The following is a 26,428-nucleotide window of genomic DNA, read 5'->3' on the forward strand; positions in this document are numbered from 1 at the left end:
AATTACCCATATTTTTAATTTTTTTAGTATTTGGATTTAATTTGAGATCCATATATGAAACTAAAATCCAATCCAAACATGTTCAAAGAATGAAATGGTAGGGCGGATCAAGTCTTACAATCCCAAACAAAGTTATCCTACCCATTTTTGCTCATTTATTGCCCCCAAGAAGAAGGTTCTTAATTATAGTGCCACATGACATGTTCTAAAAAAAGCACAATCCATGTTATTTTAATACTATTTAATGTTTTTGTTAATATTTTGAATTATAAATGTATATATATACCTAAAAAATAAAAATGTATTTGTTATCAATGAAAAAATAAAAAACAATTAATGTTTTCTTGTTCTATATTTTAGAAATTTTGTGTGCTCGTGTCTTGCATCCATTTCAAGTTTACATATGTGTCATGTTCGTGTCTGTATCCTCATGACACAAAAATAAATAAATTAATTAAGTTAAACAAAAAGTTAAGAATTAAATATGAGAAAAACAAATATGTTAAAAAAACATACAAGTAAAATAACCCATTTTTCTCAAGAAATAGCCGAAATCCACCCACCTAGCCAGATGTTAGGGCTGTCCATGGCTCAGCTTGGTGAGCCTATTTTATGAGTCGAACAAGCCCAGCCGAGCTAAGACCTACTGCTCTAGTTTTATTGGGGAGCAAGGGTTGGGAACGGGTTTTGGGATACCCGGCCCCAATAGGGTTAGTCTCGGGTTGCAAATTGCAGGCTCAACCTGAATAATGTCGGGGCAGGCCCGATTAGATAATCTGGCTCTAATCCGGGCCGTTGGCCTGACAGGCCTGGCCCATGAACTGGGCCGAGCCCATGACTGAGTCGGGCCAAGACATGGGTCGGGCCGGGCTCGATGGCAACCCTCAGCGTGGAAGACTGTTTAAAAGTTGGTTGGTTTACTTTATCCAACCAAATCAACGGCACCAAACGAGATGAGTGCCTCCACCTTGTGGATGTGCCTGGGCGCCACCCCTCTGTGCAGAAATGGGAGACACCTCCAAAGGGAAGCTCACACCTCCACCACCACCGCTATGCGCCCATCTCGACCAGTTGAGGGTGAGAGAAAACTCACCCATTCTCGTGCATCAACCAACTCCTACGATGAGCTCAACAGAAGGGAAGCAATTGGGTTGGGAACGATGATGGTAATGATGGGTGTCTGTGTTTTCGATGCATTTGGTGGAAACAAAACGGCCATTGCTGCTGAGGAACCCCCATGTGATTTAACTACGACTCCTTCTGGGCTCTCCTATTGTGATAAGGCGGTGGGATATGGTTCCCCTGCCACCAAAGGCCAACTCATTAAGGTCACCTTTTCATTCCCTTTAGTCATCCTTTTACATAGCCTCCTTATGGTTCCTTTCATTTCCTCCAGATTCATGCTACTGAGTTTTGAGTTTGTAATTTACTTATTATCTACAATAAGCGGGCAAAATTTTGGCTGCTTACCCTGGTGGGTTCCAAATCCCCTAGTTGAAGAGGATGGTCGTTTTTTACCTAATTTGACCCCATGGATGTGTTCAGCATGGTCAAAATAGTAGGAATCGACTCTTGGATTGTATTTTTTCGACCAAAAAAATACATTTTTTTGAGGGTTGAAAATTGGGTACATTGTAGGCCGTTGATTTTTCAACTTTCAGAAACATCCGACATGCATGTCAGGAAAACATGATCCGAGGGCCGGTTTCTATAGAACAAAACGTGTATATCACATCCGGAGAGAGAGAGAGAGAGAGAGAGAGAGAGAGAGAGAGAGAGAGAGAGAGAGAGAGAGAGAGAGAGAGAGAGAGAGGGTGGTGGGATATGGTTCCCCTCCCACCAAAGATAACTCATTAAAGTCACCTTTTCCTTCCCTTTATATCATCCTTTATCTAGCCTTCTTATGGTTATTTTTCACTTTCATATGTTTCTTGTGAAAAAGGTTAACTAATCTTATTACCATTGCTAGATTGATGCTACTGAGTTTTGAGGTTTGTGATAAGCTATTATCTACAATAAACGGGAAAACACTGGCTACCCTCTTGGGCTGCAAACCCTCTAGTTGAAACTCACAGAGAGAGCTCCTTTTGACCAAATTTGACCCCATGGATGTGTTCAACGTGGTCAAAATAGCAGGAATCGACCCTTGAATCATATTTTTTTGAGGCTTGAAGATTCGGTACATTGTATGCTGTTGATTTTCAACCTTCAGAAAATCCAGCATACACATCGAAAAATCATGATCCAAGGGCCAGTTTCTACCAAGCCACACATGTACATCACATCTGGAGGGTCAGATGTAAAAAATAGAGTTTTTCACTGGGGGTTTTGGAACCCACGAGGGTTTCCACACTTTCAGCTTGCCTACTTGGTCAATTCATCAATGAGCTTATCTTCCTCATGGTATTTATTTGACTTAAATCTTTATAATTTTGTTATAGATGGAACTTATGTGTAGCATAACTGTCTATAATTCATGAAAATTTAGCAACACTAATTTGCTATAAAATCTCAAATTTCTTCAACATTTAGGCTCATTATATTGGGAAGTTGGAGAATGGAAAGGTATTTGATAGTAGCTACAACCGTGGAAAACCTCTTGTATTTCGCGTGGGTGTTGGTGAGGTTAGTAATTCTTCCAGCAACTATTTCAACTCAAATATTTTCTGATAGCCAGATAATGTGATGTTATGTGCAATTAGAACGAGAATACTTATCTTTTGGCATATAGTGACTGAAATTCTATTCATTTAGAACTTTATTACAAATGCAATGGAAGTAAAAGAATCCCTTAAAAAGTACAAAATAGTGTAATAAAATAAACACTATCAAATTCAAGAAGTACAAACTAAAACATCATGAGCTCGGATTGAAGCTTCAAAATTGAGATGGAGTGACATTGTGAATAACTCTAGACATGGGCTAAAGAAGAGGTATACATGAGGGAGAAAAAAAAATATTTGCCCATCTGGTGCTCTTTTTATCACAAATTTACTATGCAGTGCAGTGAAGTAGAGCTGAAAAACATTAAATTCAAACAGTATCAATAATAGTTTGGGCCAGAAATGTTGCTAACCTTTTGCACTTATTGCACAGTCTATTGTTGCCTTGTAATTACAATCTACATGAAAGAAAACACAGTAGAGGGATTCGGATAAAACATCGGAATTGTCACATGTCAAAAGCATGAATCTTGCAAGTATAGTTCAAGAAGATAGGCCACCTTCAGTTGTATTCCAAAATAATGTACAACTTGATGATAGCGGCCAAGTCATGCTGAAAATGTCACTTACTCACTGATAAAAGGTGCATTTTATGAAGTCAAGATATGGTCAAACACCCAGCAAACTTCATATAGTGATAAAAAGGAAGTCGCCTGCCACTAACAAATTAAAGTTTTCATTAACTTTATAGTTTATTGTGTGAGTATATATGTAAGAACATGGTGGGCAAGAACATTAGTGGCATTCTATAAGAACACTTCCATAATGTGTATGCGCAGACTTCTAACCCTTGAAAATAATGTAGAAGCCAATATTCATCATTTAAGAAAGCCACAATACTTTGAATTCATGGTGTTGGTGGCTGCATCAATTTTTTGTCTGATAAAGACATAGATGGCACTAACTTTTGGCACTGTTCTGTGTTTTGACCGCAACCGAGAAAATATGACAAACATGACCAATTTAATTTTTCTTGAAGGGTTTGCCCTTTTGTCGCCTGAAAAATTATGTGCCTTGGTCTAAGTTCTCGCTTGAAAAAATCAGGCACCTTGATTGGAAAAATCATTCTATATGTAAGTTCTCGCCTGGAAAAATGAGGCACCTTGATCGAAAGAATCAGACACCATGTTTTTGACCAAGGCACCTGACTTTCAGGTGAAAAAGGGCAAAACTGTCAAGAAAAAAGTAAATTGGCCATGTTTGTCATATTTTCTAGTTTGTGACCATTTATGGTATTGTGCCAAAAATTAGTGCCATCTATGTCATTGTCCTTTTTTTGTGTCATCTGTATAGAGCAAAAGCATTACATGACTGGAGACGAATATGATTAAATCATTGTACGTGAGGATAGTCAAATGAAGTGATTGTTTAATTAAATTTCTCAGACTAGGCATGAAGTTGTGGCCATGAAAGTCCCTTCAATGAAAAATTACTCTCTGGCCACAATTACTAATTCCAGGTTATTAGAAGCCTTAGGTCAGAATAAGAAGCTTGTTCTGAAAACAGGAAACAAAATGCTTACCTAAGTTGGGAGGCTTCAACAAAATTCATTTTTTGTTCATATGAAATGTGAATTCTATCTAGAATCATGTTTCTCATGAACAGAAGCATGATTTCAACTAGTTGGCAAGCTCAGTGTATATTCATCGTTACTTACAAAAGTATGTGCACTTTTCACTTTGGCAATCTCGGTGTCCATTTATTGTTATTGAGAAAAGTTGCATGCACTCTTGCTGCTTATGTTATTCTTTTTATGTGAATTAATTTAATGACTTGTGTACACAATTTATGGATACACTATAAACTTCATTGTTTTCCATCCCCATATTGCATCTTACTCTTAGAGAATTCTCGTCCCAGTTTCCACGAGTCTTGCCACTTTCTGCTTCCTGATCTTGATTCTCCCACTTCATGTGTCCCCTCGAATCCTAAGACCAATATTTCTTGCTTCTGCTTTACTTTCAGCACTTACAACTAAGATCACCATTGAAGGGTTGAAAATTGATTAACTAAAAACAAGGTTTACACCTATGTCACATGGGTGCGTGTATGGGTATGGGTGCGACATGGGTGTAGAGCAATTTAAAAAATTTTGGACACGGGGACACGACTATATATATATATATTTAAAAAAATATATATAATAATAATAAGATCCGACCCCGATACCGTCTTGGATCCGGGTCGGATCCGGACCCGACCTGAGTCCAAATTAATTTTAATAAATGGACAAAAATAGACTTGGTCAAAGTTGACCGAGTCCAAAATGTAGACGGACTCGGCCCCGGTTCGTTTACCGAGTCTGACACTTTGTTGATCGTGTCCGCACCCATGTCGGGGCGTGTCAACGCGGGTGCGTCGACCTTTTAGCCGAGTTCGTGTGACTTAGGTTTACACAATCATATTATATACCACCATAGCAAGGTGTTGGCAAAGTCAAGAACATACTATTATTATTGGTTTTCGTCAAAGAACATTATAAATGTTATATTTGGGATATACATCCCAGGTGTATGTTTTGTAAGCAAATATTGATGTCTCTTCTTTTCTAACCTGGCATAAACTTGAACTAATTTGTTGCTCCTTTCAAATACATGACATCATAACATACTATCAACCCTTTGATTGATCTTAGAGAGAGAGAGAGAGAGAGAGAGAGAGAGATTGTTCCTTCATTAACCCTAATCACCTATTTAAATAGGTGATTAGTAAAATGTGATTACAAGTAGGCATACATAATTGTGCTAAATTACGTATGACCACCCCAGATTTATGAATATTGCTTTTAACACTCCCCCCTCAAGCTGGAGCATATATATCTATCATGCTCAGCTTGTTGCAACATCTTGAAAAACCTGCACTTGCGATAGGCTTGGTGAAGACGTCTGCAACTTGGTCCTCAGAAGTCACATGACTAGTAGAAATATGTCTCGCCTGCACTAAGTCACGTATATAGTGGCAATCAACTTCAATGTGTTTCGTTCTCTTATGAAAAACATGATTGTTAGCTATATAGGTGGCTGCTCTATTATCACACATTATCAACATTGGGGATGGAATCATCACTTGTAGATCTTTTAGAATGGACCTAACCCACACCAGTTCAGCAGTTGTTTGAGCCATAACTCTATATTTTGATTCAGCACTCGAACGAGCTACCACAGATTGTTTTTTACTTCTCCAAGTAATTAAGTTTCCTCCTACAAACATGCAGAACCCTGTGGTGGACTTTTTATCATTGATGGCCCCTGCATAGTCTGCATCTGAGTACGCAGTTATATCAAGGTTGGAGCTTTGTTTATATAGCAATCCCTTTCCAGGAGAGGATTTCAAATACCTGAGAATCATCATGGTTGTCTGCCAATGCACTCGGGTTGGTTTGTCCATGAATTGACTTATCTTGCTTATGACTAATGAGATATCTGGCCTTGTTACAGTAACATATAAAAGTTTACCAACGATGGATCTAAAACTTCTACTGTCAATTGGTTCTGCTTTTTCATCATACATATGCAGTTTAGGATCCATTGGTATATTGGCTGGTTTGGCACCTAACATCCCTGTTTCCTGCAGTAGGTCAAGTATATACTTTATCTGTGATAGAACTAACCCCTCACTGCTTCTGGCCACCTCTATGTCCAAGAAATATCTAAGAGAACTGAGATCTTTTGTGATAAAGTGCTTCTGAAGATGATTTTTTGTGTCTGAGATGTCATTTGCACTGCTCCCTATAAGAATAATATCACCTACATATACAACCATAACCACAATACCAGCAGAGGTTTTCTTGATAAACAAGGAGTGATCTGAAGATGGCCTGTTGAAGCCAAATGCAAACATAATTTCAAATAACTTCTGAAACCATGCACGGGGACTTTGTTTTAGACCATATATGGCCTTCTTTAGTTTGCACACCTTGCTACACTCTCCTTGAACCTCAAACCTGGGAGGTTGCTGCTGTGAAAATATCTCAAAAAGGAGATAAAGTGTGCGATAAGCACAACACCACCAATGTGCACAAATGCACAAGAACACTTAGAACAAATGTACACGAAGGTACAATAAAGAAACTCAAATGCACAAAGGCATACAAAATATAAAGAATTTTATTGAGAAGAATGGAGAACAAAAGCTCCAAGAAGTGAGTTTTACAAAGGGGGAACTCCCCTATTTATAAGAGGAAAAGGAGCCTTGGAGGGGCTCCACTAGCTGTTGGAGCCCCTCCAACGGTTAGAATTCTAACCGTTGGAGAGGCTCAACAGCTAGTGTTGAGCCCCCTCTAAGTTGACTTTGAGTCAACAAAAAAAAGAAATAAAAAATGAAAAGAAAAAAGAAAAAGAAGAAAAAGTAAAAATACAAAACATATTACAACATATTCATAATTATGAATATGCGCAAAAGGAAGGGAAATGACTAAAATACCCTTGTGGGTTTTACAAGAAAAAAGGAAACATATATATTTACATATATATAAAGATAGATACATATACATATATACATCATGTATATATGTATATGTATCTCTCTTTATATATATATGTAAATATTTACATAAGAGAGATACATTTTAACACCCTCCCTCAAACTTAGGGCACAATGACCGAAAGTTTGCTAAGGAGAAAGTTGAATCTTGGAGAGCAAAGCGCCTTGGTGAAGAAATCAGCCAACTGATATTCTGAAGTCACATAAGGAAGATCGATGACTTTTTGTAGATATGCTTCTCTGACATAATGGCAGTTCATCTCAATATGCTTTGTCCGCTCATGAAAAGTGTGATTCTTAGCAATATAGATTGCACTCTTATTATCACAACACAACTTTGTGGGTTCTTGAATTGGAATTCCCATGTTTTGCAGCAACTGATGAATCCAGACAATCTCCATAGTTGTAGAAGTCATGGCTCGATATTCTGCTTCGGTGGACGATAGAGACACCTTCTGTTGTTTCTTACATCTCCATGAGATCAGGGATTCACCTAAAAAAATGCAAAAGCCTGTAGTGGAGTGACGATTATTTGGATCACCTCCCCAATCAGAGTCAGTATATGCAATTAAATTTAACTCAGAAGATGAGGAAAGGAAAACTCCCTTGTTTAAAGTTCCCTTTATGTATCTGACAACTCGGAGAACGACACTCATATGAACGGATGTAGGAGCATGCTGAAATTGACTTGCAGTATGCACGGCATGAGAGATGTCCGGGCTTGTGATGCTAAGATACATTAGAGATCCCACAAGTTGCCGGTAGGGGGTAGGATCCTCCAAAGGTTTCCCATCATCGATCTTCATTTTTGATCCCACAATTTCAGGGGTCTCACAGATTTTATCATCAGTAATACCTGATCTGTCAAGAATCTCACAAGCAAGTTTAGTTTGAGACAAAAAATAGCCTCTATGAGAGTAGGCTACCTCGATACCAAGAAAGTAAGTCAGATACCCCAAGTCTGACATTTCAAACCTTTCTTTTAAAGTGGTTTTAATGTTTCTGATGCCCTTTATGTCACTACCTGTTATCAACATATCATCAACATACAACAGTAAAATCACAATTTCTGCATCAGACTTTTTGACGAACAGAGCAGTGTCAGTGTAGCATGAGGTAAAACCATTTTGAACCATCACATCATTAAATCGATCATACCAAGCCTTAGGGGCTTGTTTTAAACCATAAAGCGCTTTTTGCAAACGAAGGACTTTCCCCTTTGGTACGTTCATACCAGGAGGAGCATCCATGTAGACTTCTTCATTAAGGTCCCCATTTAGAAAGGCATTTTTAACATCCATTTGGTAAATATTCTATTTTTTAATAGATGCAATGGTGATCAAATACCTTACAGTAACCATTCATGCAACAAGAGCAAAGGTTTCTTCGTAATCGATGCCGTATTCTTGACTATATCCTTTTGCGACAAGACGGGTTTTATATCTTTCGAGAGTGCCATCACTCTTGGTTTTGACTTTAAAAACCCATCTACATCCTATTGTTTTCTTTCCTTTTGGAAGACCACGTTTTGGCTTTGTTGAGGGCTCTAAGTTCGTTGTCCATGGCATCCCTCCACTCTATCATTTCCTTAGCTTCTTTAAAATTTCTAGGTTCTTGATATGAGTGAATGACACTAAGACATGCCCTATGCTTTGGAGAAAAAGACTCATAGGATATAAATCTAGAAGGATTTTTCCTAGATCTTTCAGTTCTTCGAGAGTGGTTGGAAGATTCACTAAGGTCACTATATTTCTCTATTGCACTTCTAAAAGTGCTTTTATCTCTATGTGTATAGGTAATTGGTTCATTTATCATTTCTTCTTCATCATGAATGGTTTGAGGAGTACTTTCACTTATATCCTCATTCTCATTCAATTCATCATCGCTAAAAAAATCTTCATTTCTAGATAATAGTTCAAATAAAAAAGAGTAATCGGCATTATCTTCATGAGTTTTGTGTTCTTCAAAACCACTTATGTTTTCTAAAAATGTTACATTTCTTGAAACATATAGTTTATCATTTTTAATATCATAACACCTAAAACCTTTTTGTGTTTCCGAATATCCCAAAAACGCACAAGGAATAACTTTGGGAGATAATTTATCATTCTTATCGGTGAGAACAAAACATTTACAACAAAAAATTCTTAACCTATTGTAATCGGGTTCTTTTTTATACAAGATTTCATATGGAGATATTTTATTCAAGTTTTTGGATGGAAGTCGGTTTATGAGATAAACCGATGCAAGAGCCGCTTCGGCCCAAAATCTTTTTGGAATTTTTTGAGAAATGAGCAAAGTTCTTGTAGTTTCAATTATGTGTCTATGTTTTCGTTCGGCCAACCCATTTTGTTGAGGAGTTTTGGGACAAGACCTTTGATGAAAATCCCATTATTTTCAATATAACTTTTGAAATCATTTGAGAGATATTCTCCCCCGAAATCGGTTCTAAGAATTTGTAATTTACTATTGAATTGATTTTGTATTAACATGTGAAAAACCTCAAAAGTAGAGAAAACCTCATGTTTATGTTTGAGGAAGTATATCCAACTATACCTTGAGAAATCATCCACATAAATAACATAATACGAAAAACCTCCCTTAGACACAACGGGTGCCAGTCCCCAAACATCCGAATGCACAATTTCAAAAGGCTTAGTTGAAAACATAGTTCTTTGTCCAAAAGGTAAGCTTCTCATTTTACCAAGAATACAATCATTACAATTGAAATTGTCTTTACATAAAGTTTTAGCAAAATGTAAATAAGAAAGCTTGACAATATTTGGATGCCCAAGGCGTTTATGCCAAACATTTATATCTTTATGTTGGGCAACATTACAAAAAGAGGTTTTTGGAATTTGAAGAAATTTCATGAGATAAAGATCTCCCTTCCTAGAGCCTTCCCCAATCAACTTCCCGGACCGGCGATCCTGTATCCAACATTTATTTGATGAGAATTTGATATCACACCCATGATCCGATAGTTGAGAGAAGGAAAGCAAATTTAAATTTAGTTTTGGTATAAATCTAACTTTAGGGATAAAAAAACCTTGTCTTTCAAAATCACCAATTCCTTTTATTTCAAGAGAAGCCCCATCCGCGGTGGAGACAAAAGAGGGTGACAAATTTTTTGAGTATTTAGAAAGTGCAAAAACATTTGGAGTCATATGAAAGGATGCACCCGAGTCTAAGAGCCAAAGGGTCTTTCCGGGAGGAGAGAAGGTGGTCATGGCGGCTCCAGAAACGGATCCCTTGAGGAGTGGTTGAAGAGCTTCCATGATTTGATTGAGAGACAAGGTAGCATGGTTGGAAGTTGATGGACCTTCCTCCTTGGTTGATTGGAAAGTAGTAGACATAGCCACCATCTTCTTCTATTTAGGGCATACCGGTTTAATGTGACCCGGTTCTTTGCAAAAATGGCATATGATCTTACTATAATATCTTCTTCCATAATGCCCACCATTTTCTCTTCCTCCTTGATTTTTGTTAAAATGAGGGGGTTTATAGGTTTTAACATTATTCCCCGGTCTTGAGACGGCATAAGCACCCTCATCCTCATCTTTAGAGGGAACGGCCAACACACTTAGATTGGTTTTATTCATTCTCAATCTAGTTTCTTCTCCACTTAATTTGGTAAGCACATCTTCCAATGGAGGAGAAGAGAAAGAAGACAAGAGAGAGGATCTAGTTTGTTCAAACTGAGGTCTAAGCCCATTTAAAAAGTTAAAGAAATGATCCTCTTCTAATTGTTTGGCCCTCAATTCAATAGCCTCACCACTCCATTTAGGTTCTTGGAGAGCAAGCTCATCCCAAATAGTGGATAACTCGGCGAAATACTCTTTAACGGACATTTCTCCTTGTTGAAGGGTTAAAGCCTTCTTTTGGAGATAGTATTTATGGGACAAATCTCTTGAAGTATACATTCTTTCAAGATATTCCCATACTTGATATGCCTTTTTGAACTTTAGAATGTTGGCATTAATTTTGGTCTCAACCGAAGAGAAGAACCATGAGAGTATTTTGTAATTTTTCATTTCCCACTCTTCATGCTTCTTATTGTAATCTTCAAAAGCCTTTTCTCTTTCTTCTCCCTCAAGAACCTTGATCTCCCCTCTCTCAAGGATAGTAATTTTAGGTTCGGGTTCGGGAATAGTTCCTTGAACATATCCCCAAAGACCCTTTCCTTTTATATGGGCCTCCATATTCCCGGCCCATACATGATAATTCGTTCCGTTTAATTTGAAGCCAAGAGAGAAGTGTGAATCCTTTTCGCCCATTAGAGAGGATACAAAGAGAAATAAATGCGTACCACAATGCGAAATGAGTCCCTTCTTGATGTAGGAAGCTTCTAAAATATAGAATGAAGGACCGGGTCTTCACTCCAACCACCACAACTTAATGGCACGCTTTACGAGGTACTCCAACGAAGAGAGAAAGAAGCACAATCTTCTTTTCCTTTAAGCCTAGCTCTGATACCATGTGAAAATATCTCAAAAAGGAGATAAAGTGTGCAATAAGCACAACACCACCAATGTGCACAAATGCACAAGAACACTTAGAACAAATGTACACGAAGGTACAATAAAGAAACTCAAATGCACAAAGGCATACAAAATATAAAGAATTTTATTGAGAAGAATGAAGAACAAAAGCTCCAAGAAGTGAGTTTTACAAAGGGGGAACTCCCCTATTTATAAGAGGAAAAGGGGCCTTGGAGGGGCTCCACTAGCTGTTGGAGCCCCTCCAACGGTTAGAATTCTAACCGTTGGAGAGGCTCAACAGCTAGTGTTGAGCCCCCTCCAAGTTGACTTTGAGTCAACAAAAAAAAGAAAAAAAAATGAAAAGAAAAAAGAAAAAGAAGAAAAAGTAAAAATACAAAACATATTACAACATATTCATAATTATGAATATGCGCAAAAGGAAGGGAAATGACTAAAATACCCTTGCGGGTTTTACAAGAAAAAAGGAAACATATATATTTACATATATATAAAGATAGATACATATACATATATACATCATGTATATATGTATATGTATCTCTCTTTATATATATATGTAAATATTTACATAAGAGAGATACATTTTAACAGCTGCATGTACACAGTCTCAGACATATCCACATACAAGAAGGCGTTTTTTACATCTAACTGACATAAACTCCATCTACAATGAACAACTACAGATATGACCAAACGAATAGTCCCAAGACGGGCTAATGGAGAAAAAGTCTCAAAGAAGTCAACTCTATATATTTGAGTATACCCTTTAGCCTCCAACCGGGCCTTGTACCTTTCAATTGAGTCATCCGAGTTATACTTAATGGTGTAGACCCACTTACATCCAACGATATCTGCATCAGTGGGTGGAACAACCAAATCCCATCTGTCGCATGAGAGCAGGGCATTCATCTCAACCTGCATCGCTTGCTTCCACGTAGGATCTAACAACGCCTGATGATGATTAAGTGGAACAAATGTGGCAGATAAAGCGGAGATAAAATTCTTTATGTGAACCCCAATTTGTGCCTCAGTAACAAACTTGGAAATAGGATGTAATATGCATTGTCTTTGACCTTTCCTGAGAGCGATAGGTCTGTCATCATCAACATTAGACATCTCAATGTTTTTAGGAGAACTTACTTCTGAAGAAGGCGGTGATGTAGGTTCTGATTCAGGCGGTGATCTGCGAGTGTACACCAGAGGAGGATCATGATACCGAGCAACTGTGGGAGACTGAGAATGAGAAATAGTCTGTGAAAAAAACTCCAAGGGAAAAGGAGGAATGGGAAGAGGCAGAACATCACTGTGTTCAACATGTAGTCTAGATGCAGTGGTAGAAAAGTAAGGAACAGATTTAAAGAAAGATACATCTACACTAACATACTCTCGACGAGAGATGGGATCATAACACCGGTACCCTTTTTGATTTTTTGGATATCTAATGAAGACACACTTGATGGCTTGAGCAGATAATTTATCACGGTTAGGTCCAAGTTTATGAACAAAGGAAACACATCCAAATACTTTGGGAGAAAGCGAGAAAAGTGGAGCATTAGGATAGAGAATTTGAAAAGGGATTTGTTTTTCCAATGATGAAGACGACATACGATTAATGGGATAACAAGCAGTGAGAATGTCATCCTCCTAGTATGAAGGTGGCATATTTGATTGCAACATAAGAGTGCGAGCTACATCTAGAAGATGCCTATGTTTTCTCTCAGAAACTCCATTTTGCTGAGATGTATGGGCACAAGTGGTTTGAGGACGGATGCCACGATTTCGATAAAATTGTAACAATTCATTAGACTTGAACTCGAGGGCATTATCAGTGCGGATAATCTTGACAAGAGAATGAAACTGAGTCTTTATTTTAATGACAAAAGACATAAGAATGGAGGCAACCTCCGACCTTTCTTTTATTAAGAAAACCCATGACAATCTAGAAAAACCATCAACAATAATTAAGTAATAACGACACTGAGATCTACTAGGAACTCTACTAGGTTCCCATACATCAACATGCAAAATCTCAAACATTCCTTGACTCGATGGACTCTGACTAGAAGGAAAGGAACTTCTATGATGTTTGTGTAAAAGTATCTCCAACAAGATACTAATATCATGACCTTAATATTCTTGATATTGAACCCACCACGAAAGCACAATAAGAACACTTTAGAACACTTGTGCACAAAAAGCACAACCCACAAATGCACAAAGGCATAAAATAATGGAATCAATTTATTGAGAACTTGGGCTTTGACTCCAAGCCATAGAGAAATACAAAGGGGAGAACCCCTATTTATAACATCACTAAAGGGGGCCTTGGAGGGGCTCCACCCATAGTCGTTGGAGCCCCTCCAACGGTCACAAATGTGACCGTTAGAGAGGGCCCAACGACTATGTTGGTGGCCCCCCCAAGGTACCTTTTAGGTACACATCAAAAAAGAAATAAAAAGAACAAAAAAGAAAAAGAAAAATAAAAATAAAAGAAAAATAATTACAGTCACATCCGAAAAGTGAATGTGCGCAAAAATAGGAAAAAGACTAAACTACCCTTATGACAAAATAAATAGAAATATATATTTTATATATATATATTTGAGTAGATACATATACATATATATTAATATATGTATATGTATTACCATATATATAAAATATATATATTACATTATATGATTAATGTACATAATTTAACACCCCCCTCAAACTTAGGGCAGGATGACCGAGAGTTTGCTAAGAAGGAAGTTGAAGCGCGGAGCACACAAGGCTTTAGTGAAGAAGTCTGCCAACTGATACTCGGACGTGACATATGGAAGGTCAATGATTCCTTGGAGATACGCCTCCCGAACATAGTGACAGTCCATCTCGATATGTTTAGTCCGCTCATGAAAAGTGTGATTTTTAGCAATATAAATCGCACTTTTGTTGTCACAGCAAAGCTTGGTAGGCCCTTCAATTTTGATTCCCATATCTTCCAGCAACTGATGAATCCAAACAATTTCCATGGTAGTAGTTGCCATGGCACGATATTCAGCTTCAGTTGATGATAGAGATACCTTTTGCTGCTTCTTGCATCTCCATGAGATCAGTGAGTCTCCTAAGAAAATACAAAAACCAGTGGTGGAGTGACGGTTATTTGGGTCACCTCCCCAATCAGAGTCAGTATAAGCAATTAATTTTAACTCAGAACAGGAAGACAAAAAAACTCCCTTATTAATAGTGTGCTTTAGGTATCTCACGACACGCAAGATAGCACCCATGTGAACAAAAGTTGGTGCATGCTGAAATTGGCTTGCCGTATGCACCGCATGTGAGATATCTGGTTTGGTGATACTTAGATACATCAACGAGCCTACTAGTTGCCTGAAGGGAGTAGGATCGGAGAGAGGAACACCATCATCAATCTTCATTTTTGCTCTTACTATAGCAGGAGTTTCACAGACTTTATCATCTGTAATACCTGACCTGTCAATAATCTCAGATGCAAGCTTAGTTTGAGACAAAAAATACCCTCTATGAGAGTATGCAACCTCAATACCCAGAAAATAAGTTAAGAAACCCAAATCAGACATTTCAAACTTATCCTTTAATATGGACTTTATGCTTTTAATCCCTTTAGAATCACTCCCAGTAATAAGCATGTCATCCACATATAGCAACAGAATAACAATCCCTGCATTAGACTTTCTAACAAACAAAGCAGTGTCAGTAAAGCATGATGAAAAACCATTATCTAACATCACAGAGTTAAACCTATCATACCAAGCTTTGGGAGCTTGTTTTAAACCATACAGTGCTTTCCGAAGACGAAGCACTTTCCCTTTAGGATACTCTATTCCAGGAGGAGCATCCATATATACTTCTTCGTTTAGATCTCCGTTTAAGAACGCATTCTTAACATCCATCTGATAGATGTTCCATTTGTTTATTGAAGCAATAGTTATAAGACATCGGACGATGACCATCCGAGCAACGGGGGCAAAAGTCTCCTCATAATCAATCCCATATTTTTGACCATACCCTTTTGCAACTAAGCGGGCCTTATATCTCTCAAGAGACCCATCACACTTAGTTTTGACTTTAAACACCCATCTACACCCTATTGCTTTCTTATCTTTAGGAAGGTCTTGAAACTCCCAGGTTTTTGCTTTCTTTAGGGCTTCAAGTTCATTGTTCATAGCAACTATCCATTCTGGGTATTTACGTGCTTCCTCAAAATCCCTAGGTTCTATGTACGAGTGAATGGCGCTTAGACAGGCTCTATATTTTGGTGAAAAAGACTCATATGAGATGAACCTAGAAGGAGGTTTTCTTGATCTTTCGGTCCTACGAAGATCTCCTTCACTTGAAGGGGTAGACTCACTATCATATCTTTCGAGGGCACTTCTAAAAGTACTCCTATCTCTATGAGAGTAGGTTATAGGATCCCTATGTGGTTCTTCATTAATGGGTTGATCAGTATGAGTTTCAACATTTAGATTTGTTTCATCATCGCTCGTATCATCATCTTCAGTTAATAAATCAAACAGAAAAGAATAATCTATATTCTCATCATTAGTTTCAAGTTTTTCGAAACCACTAACATTTTCCAAGAAGCTTACATTTCTGAAAACATAAAGTTTATCACTCTTAACATCATAACAGCGAAAACCTTTATGAGTTTCAGAGTAACCAAGAAAGGCACAAGGAATGTCCTTAGGGGAGAGTTTGTCATTTTTATCAGTAAGGACAAAACATTTACATCCAAAAACCCTTAACCTGCTATAATCAGGTTCTTTTTCATATAATTTTTCAAACGGGGAAATCTTGTGCAAGTTTTTAGATGGAAGTCTATTTATGAGATAAACCGAGGTAAGAGCGGCCTCCGCCCAGAGTTTTTTCGGTATATTTTGAGAAATGAGCAAAGTTCGTGTGGTTTCAATAATATGCCTATGTTTCCGTTCAGCCAACCCATTTTGTTGGGGGGTTTTGGGACAAGATTTTTGATGAAGAATTCCATAGTTTTCAAGATAGCTTTTAAATTCATTGGAAAGGTATTCGCCACCCGAATCAGTTCTAAAAATTTTCAAATTTTCATTGAATTGATTTAAAACCATCATATGAAATGTTTTGAAAGTTGAAAAAACTTCATATTTATGTTTAAGAAAATATATCCAAGTAAACCTAGTGAAATCATCCACAAAGATAACATAGTACGAAAAACCTCCCTTGGATATCACCGGAGCGGGACCCCATACATCGGAGTGAACGATTTCAAAAGGTTTTGTTGTAAACATGGATCTTTGAGGAAAAGGAAGACTTCTCATTTTTCCAAGAATACATTCATTACAAACAAAATTTTCATTACAAAGATGCTTAACAAAAGGCAAATAAGAGATTTTAACAATGTTGGGATGACCCAATCTCTTATGCCATACATGAATATCTTTGTTTTGAGCAACATTACAAAATTGATTCTTGGGAATTTTAAGAAAATCAACATAGTAGAGGTCTCCTCTCCTAGAGCCTTCCCCAATCAATTTCCCGGACTGGCGATCCTGTATCCAACATTTATTAGAAGAGAACTTTATATCGCAACCATAGTCCGAGAGTTGAGAAACGGAAAGTAAATTTAAGTTTAGTTTTGGAATAAGACGAATTTTTGGGATAAAAAAATCTTGTTTTTCAAAATTACCCATTCCTTTAATTTCAAGAGGGGTTCCATCCGCAGTTGAGACAAAAGATGGAAGGCGATTTTCAAAATAATTAGAGAGAAAACAATGACTTGGAGTCATATGAAACGAAGCACCAGAATCAAGTAGCCAAGATGTCTTACCAAGAGAGGAAGAAGATGACATGGCGGCTCCAGAAGTGCCTCCTTTGAGAAGAGGTTGAAGAGCATCCATAATTTGATGAAGCGAAAGAGGTTCATTCGATGTTGAAGGCCGTTCCTCCGATTGGGATGCTAACGCCGCGGCGAGGAATTTCTTCCATTTAGGACAATTGGGTTTGATATGTCCCGGTTCTTTACAAAAATGGCAAGTTAATTTGCTATAATCTCTCTTGCCATATCGATCATTTTGCCCTTGATTTTTGAAATGGGGCGGTTTGTAGGTCTTCAAATTATTACCGGGTCTTGACACGGCATTGACCACTTCATAGTCATTTTGAGAAGGTGTAGCAAGAATGCTTGGGTTATTTTTACTAATCCCCATACGTGTTTCCTCACCACTTAGCTTGGTGATGACATCTTCAATAGATGGGAAGGTAAAAGCCGATAGAAGGGAGGACCGAATTTGCTCAAATTCGGGTCTAAGACCATTTAAGAAGTTGAAGAAACGATCTTCCTCAAGTTGTTTGTGCCTTAACTCAATAGCTTCTCCACTCCATTTTGGTTCGAGCATGGCAAGCTCGTCCCAAATAGATGATAATTCGGCAAAATATTCCCGAATAGATAAATCATTTTGTTGAAGAGTCAAGGCTTTCTTTTGGAGGTAGTATTTGTGAGACAAGTCTCTTGATGTATACATTTTTTCAAGGTATAACCAAGCTTCAGAGGCCCTTTTAAATTTGATGATGTTGGCATTGATCTTGGTTTCAACGGACGAAAAAATCCAAGACAATATTTTGAAGTTCTTCATTTCCCACTCATCATGCCTTTTGGAATATTCTTCTAAGGCCTTTTGTCTATCTTCTCCTTCAAGAATTTTGATTTCCCCTTTCTCTATAATAGAAAGCTTGGGTTCGGGTTCCGATATGGATCCTTGAACATAACCCCAAAGACCTTTCCCTTTGATGTGGGCTTCCATGTTGCCGGCCCAAACATGGTAGTTTGAACCACTAAGTTTAAAACCAAGGGAGAAGTGGGAGTCTTTTTCACCCATTATGGAGAAGAGAAGATGAAAAATAAAGCGTACCTTAACGGATTTTCAACCTTTTCTTGACAAAAGTTGCTTCTAAAATATTGCCCGGAGCAAATGCTTTACTCAAAAACTTCACTAGCTTGAGGGCACGATTTTCGAGGTGCTTCACAAGAGGCAAGATACACGATCTTCTTTCTTCCAACGAGGCTCTGATACCATGTAAAAGTATCTCCAACAAGATACTAATATCAAGACCTTAATATTCTTGATATTGAACCCACCACGAAAGCACAATAAGAACACTTTAGAACACTTGTACACAAAAAGCACAACCCACAAATAACTCACAAATGCACAAAGGCATAAAATAATGGAATCAATTTATTGAGAACTTGGGCTTTGACTCCAAGCCATAGAGAAATACAAAGGGGAGAACCCCTATTTATAACATCACTAAAGGGGGCCTTGGAGGGGCTCCACCCATAGTCGTTGGAGCCCCTCCAACGGTCACAAATGTGACCGTTGGAGAGGGCCCAACGACTATGTTGGTGGGCCCCCAAGGTACCTTTTAGGTACACATCAAAAAAGAAATAAAAAGAACAAAAAAGAAAAATAAAAATAAAAGAAAAATAATTACAGTCACATCCGAAAAGTGAATGTGCGCAAAAATAGGAAAAAGACTAAACTACCCTTATGACAAAATAAATAGAAATATATATTTTATATATATATTTGAGTAGATACATATACATATATATTAATATATGTATATGTATTACCATATATATATAAAATATATATATTACATTATATGATTAATGTACATAATTTAACAGTTTGCTCAATTGACAGGCGTCACATTGGAATGAGTCAGATAGAGAAATCTGAGGAATAATTCTACGAAGCTTTGGCAAAGGAACATGACCAAGACGGAGATGCCATTGATAGGTACTGGAAGATGGATCGAACACAGAATTCATGGATCCAACTGGCTGATGTAGATAATAGACACCACCCTCCTCATGGCCTCCACCAATCCACTTCCCCGTCAACAAGTCCTGAAAAATACAACACACAGGATCAAATATCACCCTACAGTTATGCTCCTTAGCAATACGACTAACAGACAGTAAATTCCGAGGAAATGAAGGAGCATGAAGGACATTGGTCAATTGAAGTGTGGGGGATATGGAAATGTTTCCTTGACCTACAACAGGAGAAGACCTCCCATCAGCAAGTATAACATTATGAGGTTCAGCAATAGGATTTAACTTTGAAAAATTATGGGGAGTCCCACATATGTGTCTAGATGCACCTGAGTCAATAATCCATCTACTACCTTGATAACTCAGGCTATCACCTGTAGAACATGAAACATCATCAACGGGCATAGAATCACTCGAACTAGGGAGCCGATGAGACAAAAATTCATCGTACTCTGCACGACTGGGGATAACTGAATCACTGGAGGAGGTAGTTAGAGTCTTTGCCTCGAGTTTAACAACTTGAGCTTGGGATGCATTCGATTTAGGTGATGGGATAGGAGGTCGACCAGTCTTATCCCAGCACTTATCTTCAAGATGTCCAAGTTTACCATAATATGTACATTGAAGCCTTCATCTTCCTCCTATACTGCGACCGCGACCTCTTCCTCGAAAATTCAAGAGAGTACCTCTTCCATGACCTGAGGTGATTGCTAGGGCTGATGCCTGTGATTTAGATTGGGTTTGAGGAAGAGTGATGGCAAGCCTACTCAAACAATTATAGGCTTCTGCAAGAGTAGGAACATCAGAACTTGTTAGCATTTGAACTTTGGCAACTGAAAAATCAGATGATAGCCCTTTAAGGAACCGGGCAACCATAGTTTGCTCCTGATGGGTCTTCTGTTTGGTGCAGCATAAGGGTCTGTGTGCATTTAGCCTCTCAAAAGCAGATTTAACAGAGGCATAGTATTGGGCCAAAGTCTGTTCTCCTTGCTGCAACTTGTAAATCTCCTGCTCAACTTGTAGAATACGACTCACATTGGTTTCATGAGAATATGTATCACGGAGATTGTCCCACATTTGTTTAACTAAGGTATAATAAATCAGACCATCAGTTATATGAGGCTGTACACTGTTCATTATTCATGACATCACAATGTCATTGTCTTCGTCCCAGGTGACATATTTTTCTGTTCTTTCAGTGGGCTTTAATTCCAACAGGACGTGTTTTTTCCGATGACCAGAAACGAACATCATGAAGGTGCAAGACCACCTTGTATAATTAATATCATCTAGCTTAACTGAAGATCCATATGAAAATGGATTCGCAAAGGCCTTATATTCACCAATGACATCTGCTTTTTGGTCGTTATCTTGAGCACGACTCAGCCATAAAAAAAATTATTTGCTCACCAAGGATACCAACTAAACACAACAAAAAAAAATTTAACACCCCAGCTATTTATGCGCAACAAGGGTCTCCTACGGAATTTGCTTCCAGATCTGAATAGCGATCAAATCATCACCACAACCACATAATGTATAATTTTTTTTTTAAGCAAAGACTATCGACTTCAAGACTGGAAATTTTTTTTAAGCAACGACTCCCAACTTCAAGACTGAACCACCTACCATTTAATCTCCATGATAACGATCTGATCGCATACATACGACAATGATCTGTTTTTTTCCAGATCACTATTTCAGGTCTGATCGCTGACTGCAACAGAGTTTAATAGCCTCCATTAAACTTTTTAACCCAAGACGACACCTATCAGATCTGAACCGTGACCTATTTATTTTTAGATCCACTCGCTGTCTTCAGATCAACGTGTTTCTCCTTATGCGTCACGATGATCAGACACGACCACAAGCAGATCACGATCCACGGTGTCGAATACTTCTTCACACTTCACGATCAGCAGCGGCCTCTTCATCATGATCAACAGCAGCCTTTTCATCACGATCATCATCAGCAGCGTCATCCCAGAAGGGAGACCCGCTTTGATACCATGTTACAACTATCAGCCCTTTGATCGATCTGAGAGAGAGAGAGAGAGAGAGAGAGAGAGAGAGAGAGAGAGAGAGAGAGAGAGAGAGAGAGAGAGAGAGAGAGAGAGAGAGAGAGAGAGAGAGAGAGAGAGAGAGAGAGCTTGTTCCTTCATTAACCCTAATCACCTATTTAAATAGGTGATTAGTAAAATGTGATTACAAGTAGGCATACGTAATTGTGCTAAATTAAGTATGACCACCCCAGATTTATGAATATTGCTTTTAACAATTTCCATATCAAGAAATCAGTGTTAAGGTGAGGGCAAACCAATACAAAATGAGCAAGAGAAATCAGACCATGAGATTTATGGTATGCTCATAGATGTCTTGGCTTGGTTTTGCAATCTAGGACTTGGGTTAACTTGGATAAAAAATTGCATCGGATTTATCAAGAAATATAAGCATATAACAGAAACTGTCGGCTTTTGCCGAACATTATTTCAATGCTGAATGATATGTATTATCAAGATCTGAACAATATCACATAAGGGAATCAATAACTTGTGAGGACTTACCTTTAGTTGGAACTATTAAAGCAGAAATCTATATGTGGAGTCTTTTCATAATATCATAGTTGTTAAATCTGACCTTTCTTATTTATTTAGTTATGCTATTTCAACAAAATGCAGCTGCTTTAGCTTATAGTGCACTACTTCCAGACATTGACAGCAAGAAAAAGTAGACATCCCAATTAGTTGAGAGACTTCCTGCTTAATACGTGATATCTCAAGTAGAACATAGGAGTGCATACTGTTAATGTAAGAAAACCTTTCTATGAACAACTTGAAGCCAAAATTTCCTTGTAATTTGCATAAAGAGAATAAGCATACTAACCAACCCTAATAGGTGGACCTTAGCTAATAGTAAGTGTTATAGCTATCTAAGAAACCAAGACGGCCACTTCATAAGAATTTTTTTAGAATAACACATCATTAAGGTGTGGGTGCCATAGAAAATGACACATTCTTTTAGACCACCATAAACATGGAATTGGATGAAGACTTCCACTTGCAGATGGTTTAGGAAGTACAAGATATCTGGTTCCAGGATTAGGTGGTAGAGAGTTTGGTGATTATGCTGTATAGTTTATGAAAAGTGATCAGTTAATCAGGCTATGCTCGTGTTTGGTAATACCTTGATTTTATATGGGATGAGGGTTGGCATAATTTACATGGTTACTTTTTATAGTTTATGAGTAGCAATTAATCAGTCAATCTAGGCTTTGATAAACTCTTGGATGCCTTATCTGCCCGTAGGCTGTGGATCTTTGGCTAAGGCTGACCTTGGTCAGGCCTAAGACAGAGACCATGGTCAACCTTATGAATCTTAATTATTTTTTGGTATTTCTCTTCTTACATGTTTAGGGTGAGAACTAGAAAATGAGTTTGAACTACTCTTTTCTTACAAAAAGTATAGTTCATAAAATAAATGGGACAGTGTTTATGTGATACCTACATAATATGAGAACATGACTACTTGCTGTCATCTTGATAAAGTAACCTTTTCAGATATTTGGGAAGCATATTCCTCTAGAAAGGTTTGTACTTTTATTTTCATTATGAATTTATTATCTGTATCATTAAAGATAATCAATAATTTTGGTCTATGCATTATGTAAATTCAGATCTCTGCCTCTGTGCAGGTCATTAAGGGCTGGGATGCTGGTATTTTAGGTGGGGACGGGATGCCACCAATGCTAGTTGGTATGGTGCTATCCTAAGATGCTTGCCTTCCTTTTTGTCTTTTTTCACCAAATGAGTTACTTTAGGGGCTATGAGTTCATGTTTTTCAGGTGGAAAAAGAACATTGAAGATTCCTCCACAACTTGGATATGGATCGAGAGGTGCTGGGTGCAGAGGAGGTATGCATTATTAATTCTTTCTTTAGATTATTTATCATCTGCAGAATGAATACATCAAAAATATGCTAAGACTGAATTGTTTTACAAAGAATGAAGCCTTCTTTAGAATAGATACAAAAAAATGTGGTAAGATTGAATTATTTACGAAGAGTGAAGAAACAAAGGCATCAAAATTGTTTAATCTTCCTTAATCACGAGTCATGTCTTTTAACACTTGTTATGTCATAAAATAAGTGAATAATTGATGTTTGCCCAGTTGAAGTTGATACAATTGCCAGGATCCCGAAAGGTGCAGGTTAAACTTGTATCATACTATATATCATCTCTAAAATTATGACTTCTAAAATGTGATAGATGAAAAATAATCCTTTTGTAATCTCTCCACAAGAAACATCTGCCAGTAACATTGCCTTCAAAAGTAATATGAGGCAGTTTATTGGCACGGTGATTATGCTAATTTTTTAAGCATTCTAATCTAGGTTCCATTCACATGAATTAGATATGGTATTTGTAATGAACCAAGAGCCTTCAATCACAAACAAAATGTCTACAAAGAATCAAAATGGACAAGCACAAAAGTGGCCACAAAGAACACACTCACAAAACCCACAAAGGCCACACACAAAGAAGGCTCATAGTATAAAAAATATTATTTTATTGATAAAACACAAGTATGCAAGAAGCATACTTTGAATTGGGGAGTATCCCCTATTTATATATATATATACAAGAGAGAGGATAGTAAGAGAGTAGAGAGAGGCCTTCTAACTGTTAGGTTAGACTAGGTCTAACGACTATATTGACTAGCCGTTAGACCAACTTTAACGGCTAGTCAATATCAACTTAAGTTGACCAAAAATACATTAAATAAAAGAAGAATATATATATATATATATATATATATATATATATATATATGTGTGTGTGTGTGTGTGTGTGTGTGTGTGTGTGTTACATAGGTGCGGGTGCGGCACTTTAAAAAAACTTGGGTGTGGGGGTGCGGGGAAGATATATATAATTTTTAACAGTTTTAAGTTAACACTACGCGTATTTGTGTGAATTTATGTATTTATATATATAATATAGTTAAAAATGGACTTGATTACAGTTAACTGAATCTACTTTCGGATGGAAATGGACCTCAGTATGGTTTACTTCACCTAACACAAAGGAAGTTGTGTCCAAGTGTCGCATCCGCCTGGGTGCGGGTGCGACACAGGTGCGGTGCCCTGTTAGAAGAGTCCGTGTGACGTATATATATATATATATATATATATATATATATATATATATATATATATATATATATATATATATACACACACAAACACAAATAGGTACATATTTTTACACATTTCTTGAAGTATGATATTGATGATTGCGATTGTGTCTTTGATCTTGATAATGTCAATGACTCAATAAATAATGTGATTAGTAAAGAACAATCACAAAATCAAAGAAACTTTCATTTTCTAAAAAGGATACATTTCTTGAAACATATAATTTTTCATTTTTAAAGAGTTTTTCAACAGGGGTCATATTTTGTAAGGAAGAAGATGGCGTTATGTTAATAAGGTACACAATGGTTAAAGTGGTTTCATCACAAAAATCTTTTGGTACTTGGTTTGCTATAAGTAAGGTTTTTATGGTTTCTATAATATGCTTGTGTTTGCTTTTAGCCAAACCATTTTGGCGTTGTGTGTGTGGACACGATCTTTGATGTGTGATGCCATGCAAATCTATGTAATTCTTAAATTCTTTTGATAGAAATTATCCCCTCGAGCCAATTTGAAAGATAGAGATATCATTTTCAAACTTATTTTTGACCAAATTGTGAAATATTTGAAAATGTAAGATCCTTCAGATTTATGTCTAAGGAAATAGATCCAAATATACCTAAAAAAATTATCCACAAAAATGACATAATATATATATATATATATATATATATATATATCCACATTTTGATATAACTGGTGTTGGACCCAAAACATTGAATGTACTAACTCAAGTGGTCTAGAATAAACAAAAGTTCTTTCTTGAAATGGTGATTTTTTCATTTTACCAAGAATAAAATCTTTACAAGTAAAATTTTCAAAATTACAAATTTTTTTCAAATTTGAATTAAACTTTGGATACATTAGGACAACCAAATCTTTTGTGCCACAAGTCCAAGTTCAAATTTTGAACATTACAACAAAAAGTATTCTTGGGTATTTCCAAAAAAACATGTACTAGAGGTTTTCTTCTCTATAACCTTCCTCAATCAATTTTCCTGACGATCCTGCACCCAACAACTATTAGATGAGAATGAGACATTATATCCATGATTCGATATTTGATAAATGAATAACATGTTTAAATTTAACTTAGGGATATATCTAATTTTTGGAATTAATTTTTTTTTAGAGTTTTAAAGATTACTTTCAAATTTTCCTATTTCTTTTTATCTCAAGAGATTTACCATCGCCAGTAAAGACATTTGACTCATTTGAGTTAATATGACATTTGGATAAAATATCAATATTGGGGTTCATATAGAATGATACACCAGAATCAAGAAGCCAAGGAGACTTACCGAGATTAGAGAAGGATGAGACTGTGGCATTGCCTTGTCTCCTGAAGTGAGGTGACTTGTATATGCGTGTGTAATTTTTTGGCCCAGAAATGGCTAGAACTGAATCTTCATTCTTGAAAGTATCTCTTTTTAACCTATTCTCCTCTATACTTAGTTTCTCAATAGTATCAACAATAGAGATTTTTTTTTCCCTATAAAGGAGCGCCAATTTGGTGGTCTTAAATTCAGGTCTCAAACCATTTATAAATTGATAGAAATGTTCCGCATCAACTTTTTTTTATCGGAGTTCAATATCTTCGGAGCAATGCCACTTTGGTTCAAGAAGAGTCAACTCTTTCCAAAGTTCGGATAACTCATTGTAATACTCCCTAATGCTTTTGTTACCTTGGGTCATAAGTT

General features: G+C 37.1%; 1 protein-coding gene across 2 annotated transcripts in view; it reads left to right on the forward strand.

The window, feature by feature from the left end:
• The first annotated feature begins 948 nt into the window (after positions 1-948).
• Positions 949-26,428, forward strand: part of FKBP13 (FK506-binding protein 13) — a 28,455-nt gene continuing 2,975 nt past the window's right edge. Inside the window, exons 1-4 of one of the 2 annotated variants that reach the window (XM_090010172.1) lie at positions 949-1,328; positions 2,533-2,625; positions 23,233-23,293; positions 23,383-23,451. In XM_090010172.1, coding sequence (XP_089866298.1) covers positions 954-1,328; positions 2,533-2,625; positions 23,233-23,293; positions 23,383-23,451 — 598 coding nt within the window. In that variant the 5' untranslated portion in view covers positions 949-953. The remainder of the gene's footprint in view (positions 1,329-2,532; positions 2,626-23,232; positions 23,294-23,382; positions 23,452-26,428) is intronic. The other variant, XM_090010174.1, reaches the window with a different exon arrangement.

Source organism: Nuphar pumila, chromosome 6, assembly GCF_984573655.1.
Source record: "Nuphar pumila chromosome 6, dmNupPumi1.hap1.1, whole genome shotgun sequence".
NCBI lineage: Eukaryota > Viridiplantae > Streptophyta > Magnoliopsida > Nymphaeales > Nymphaeaceae > Nuphar > Nuphar pumila.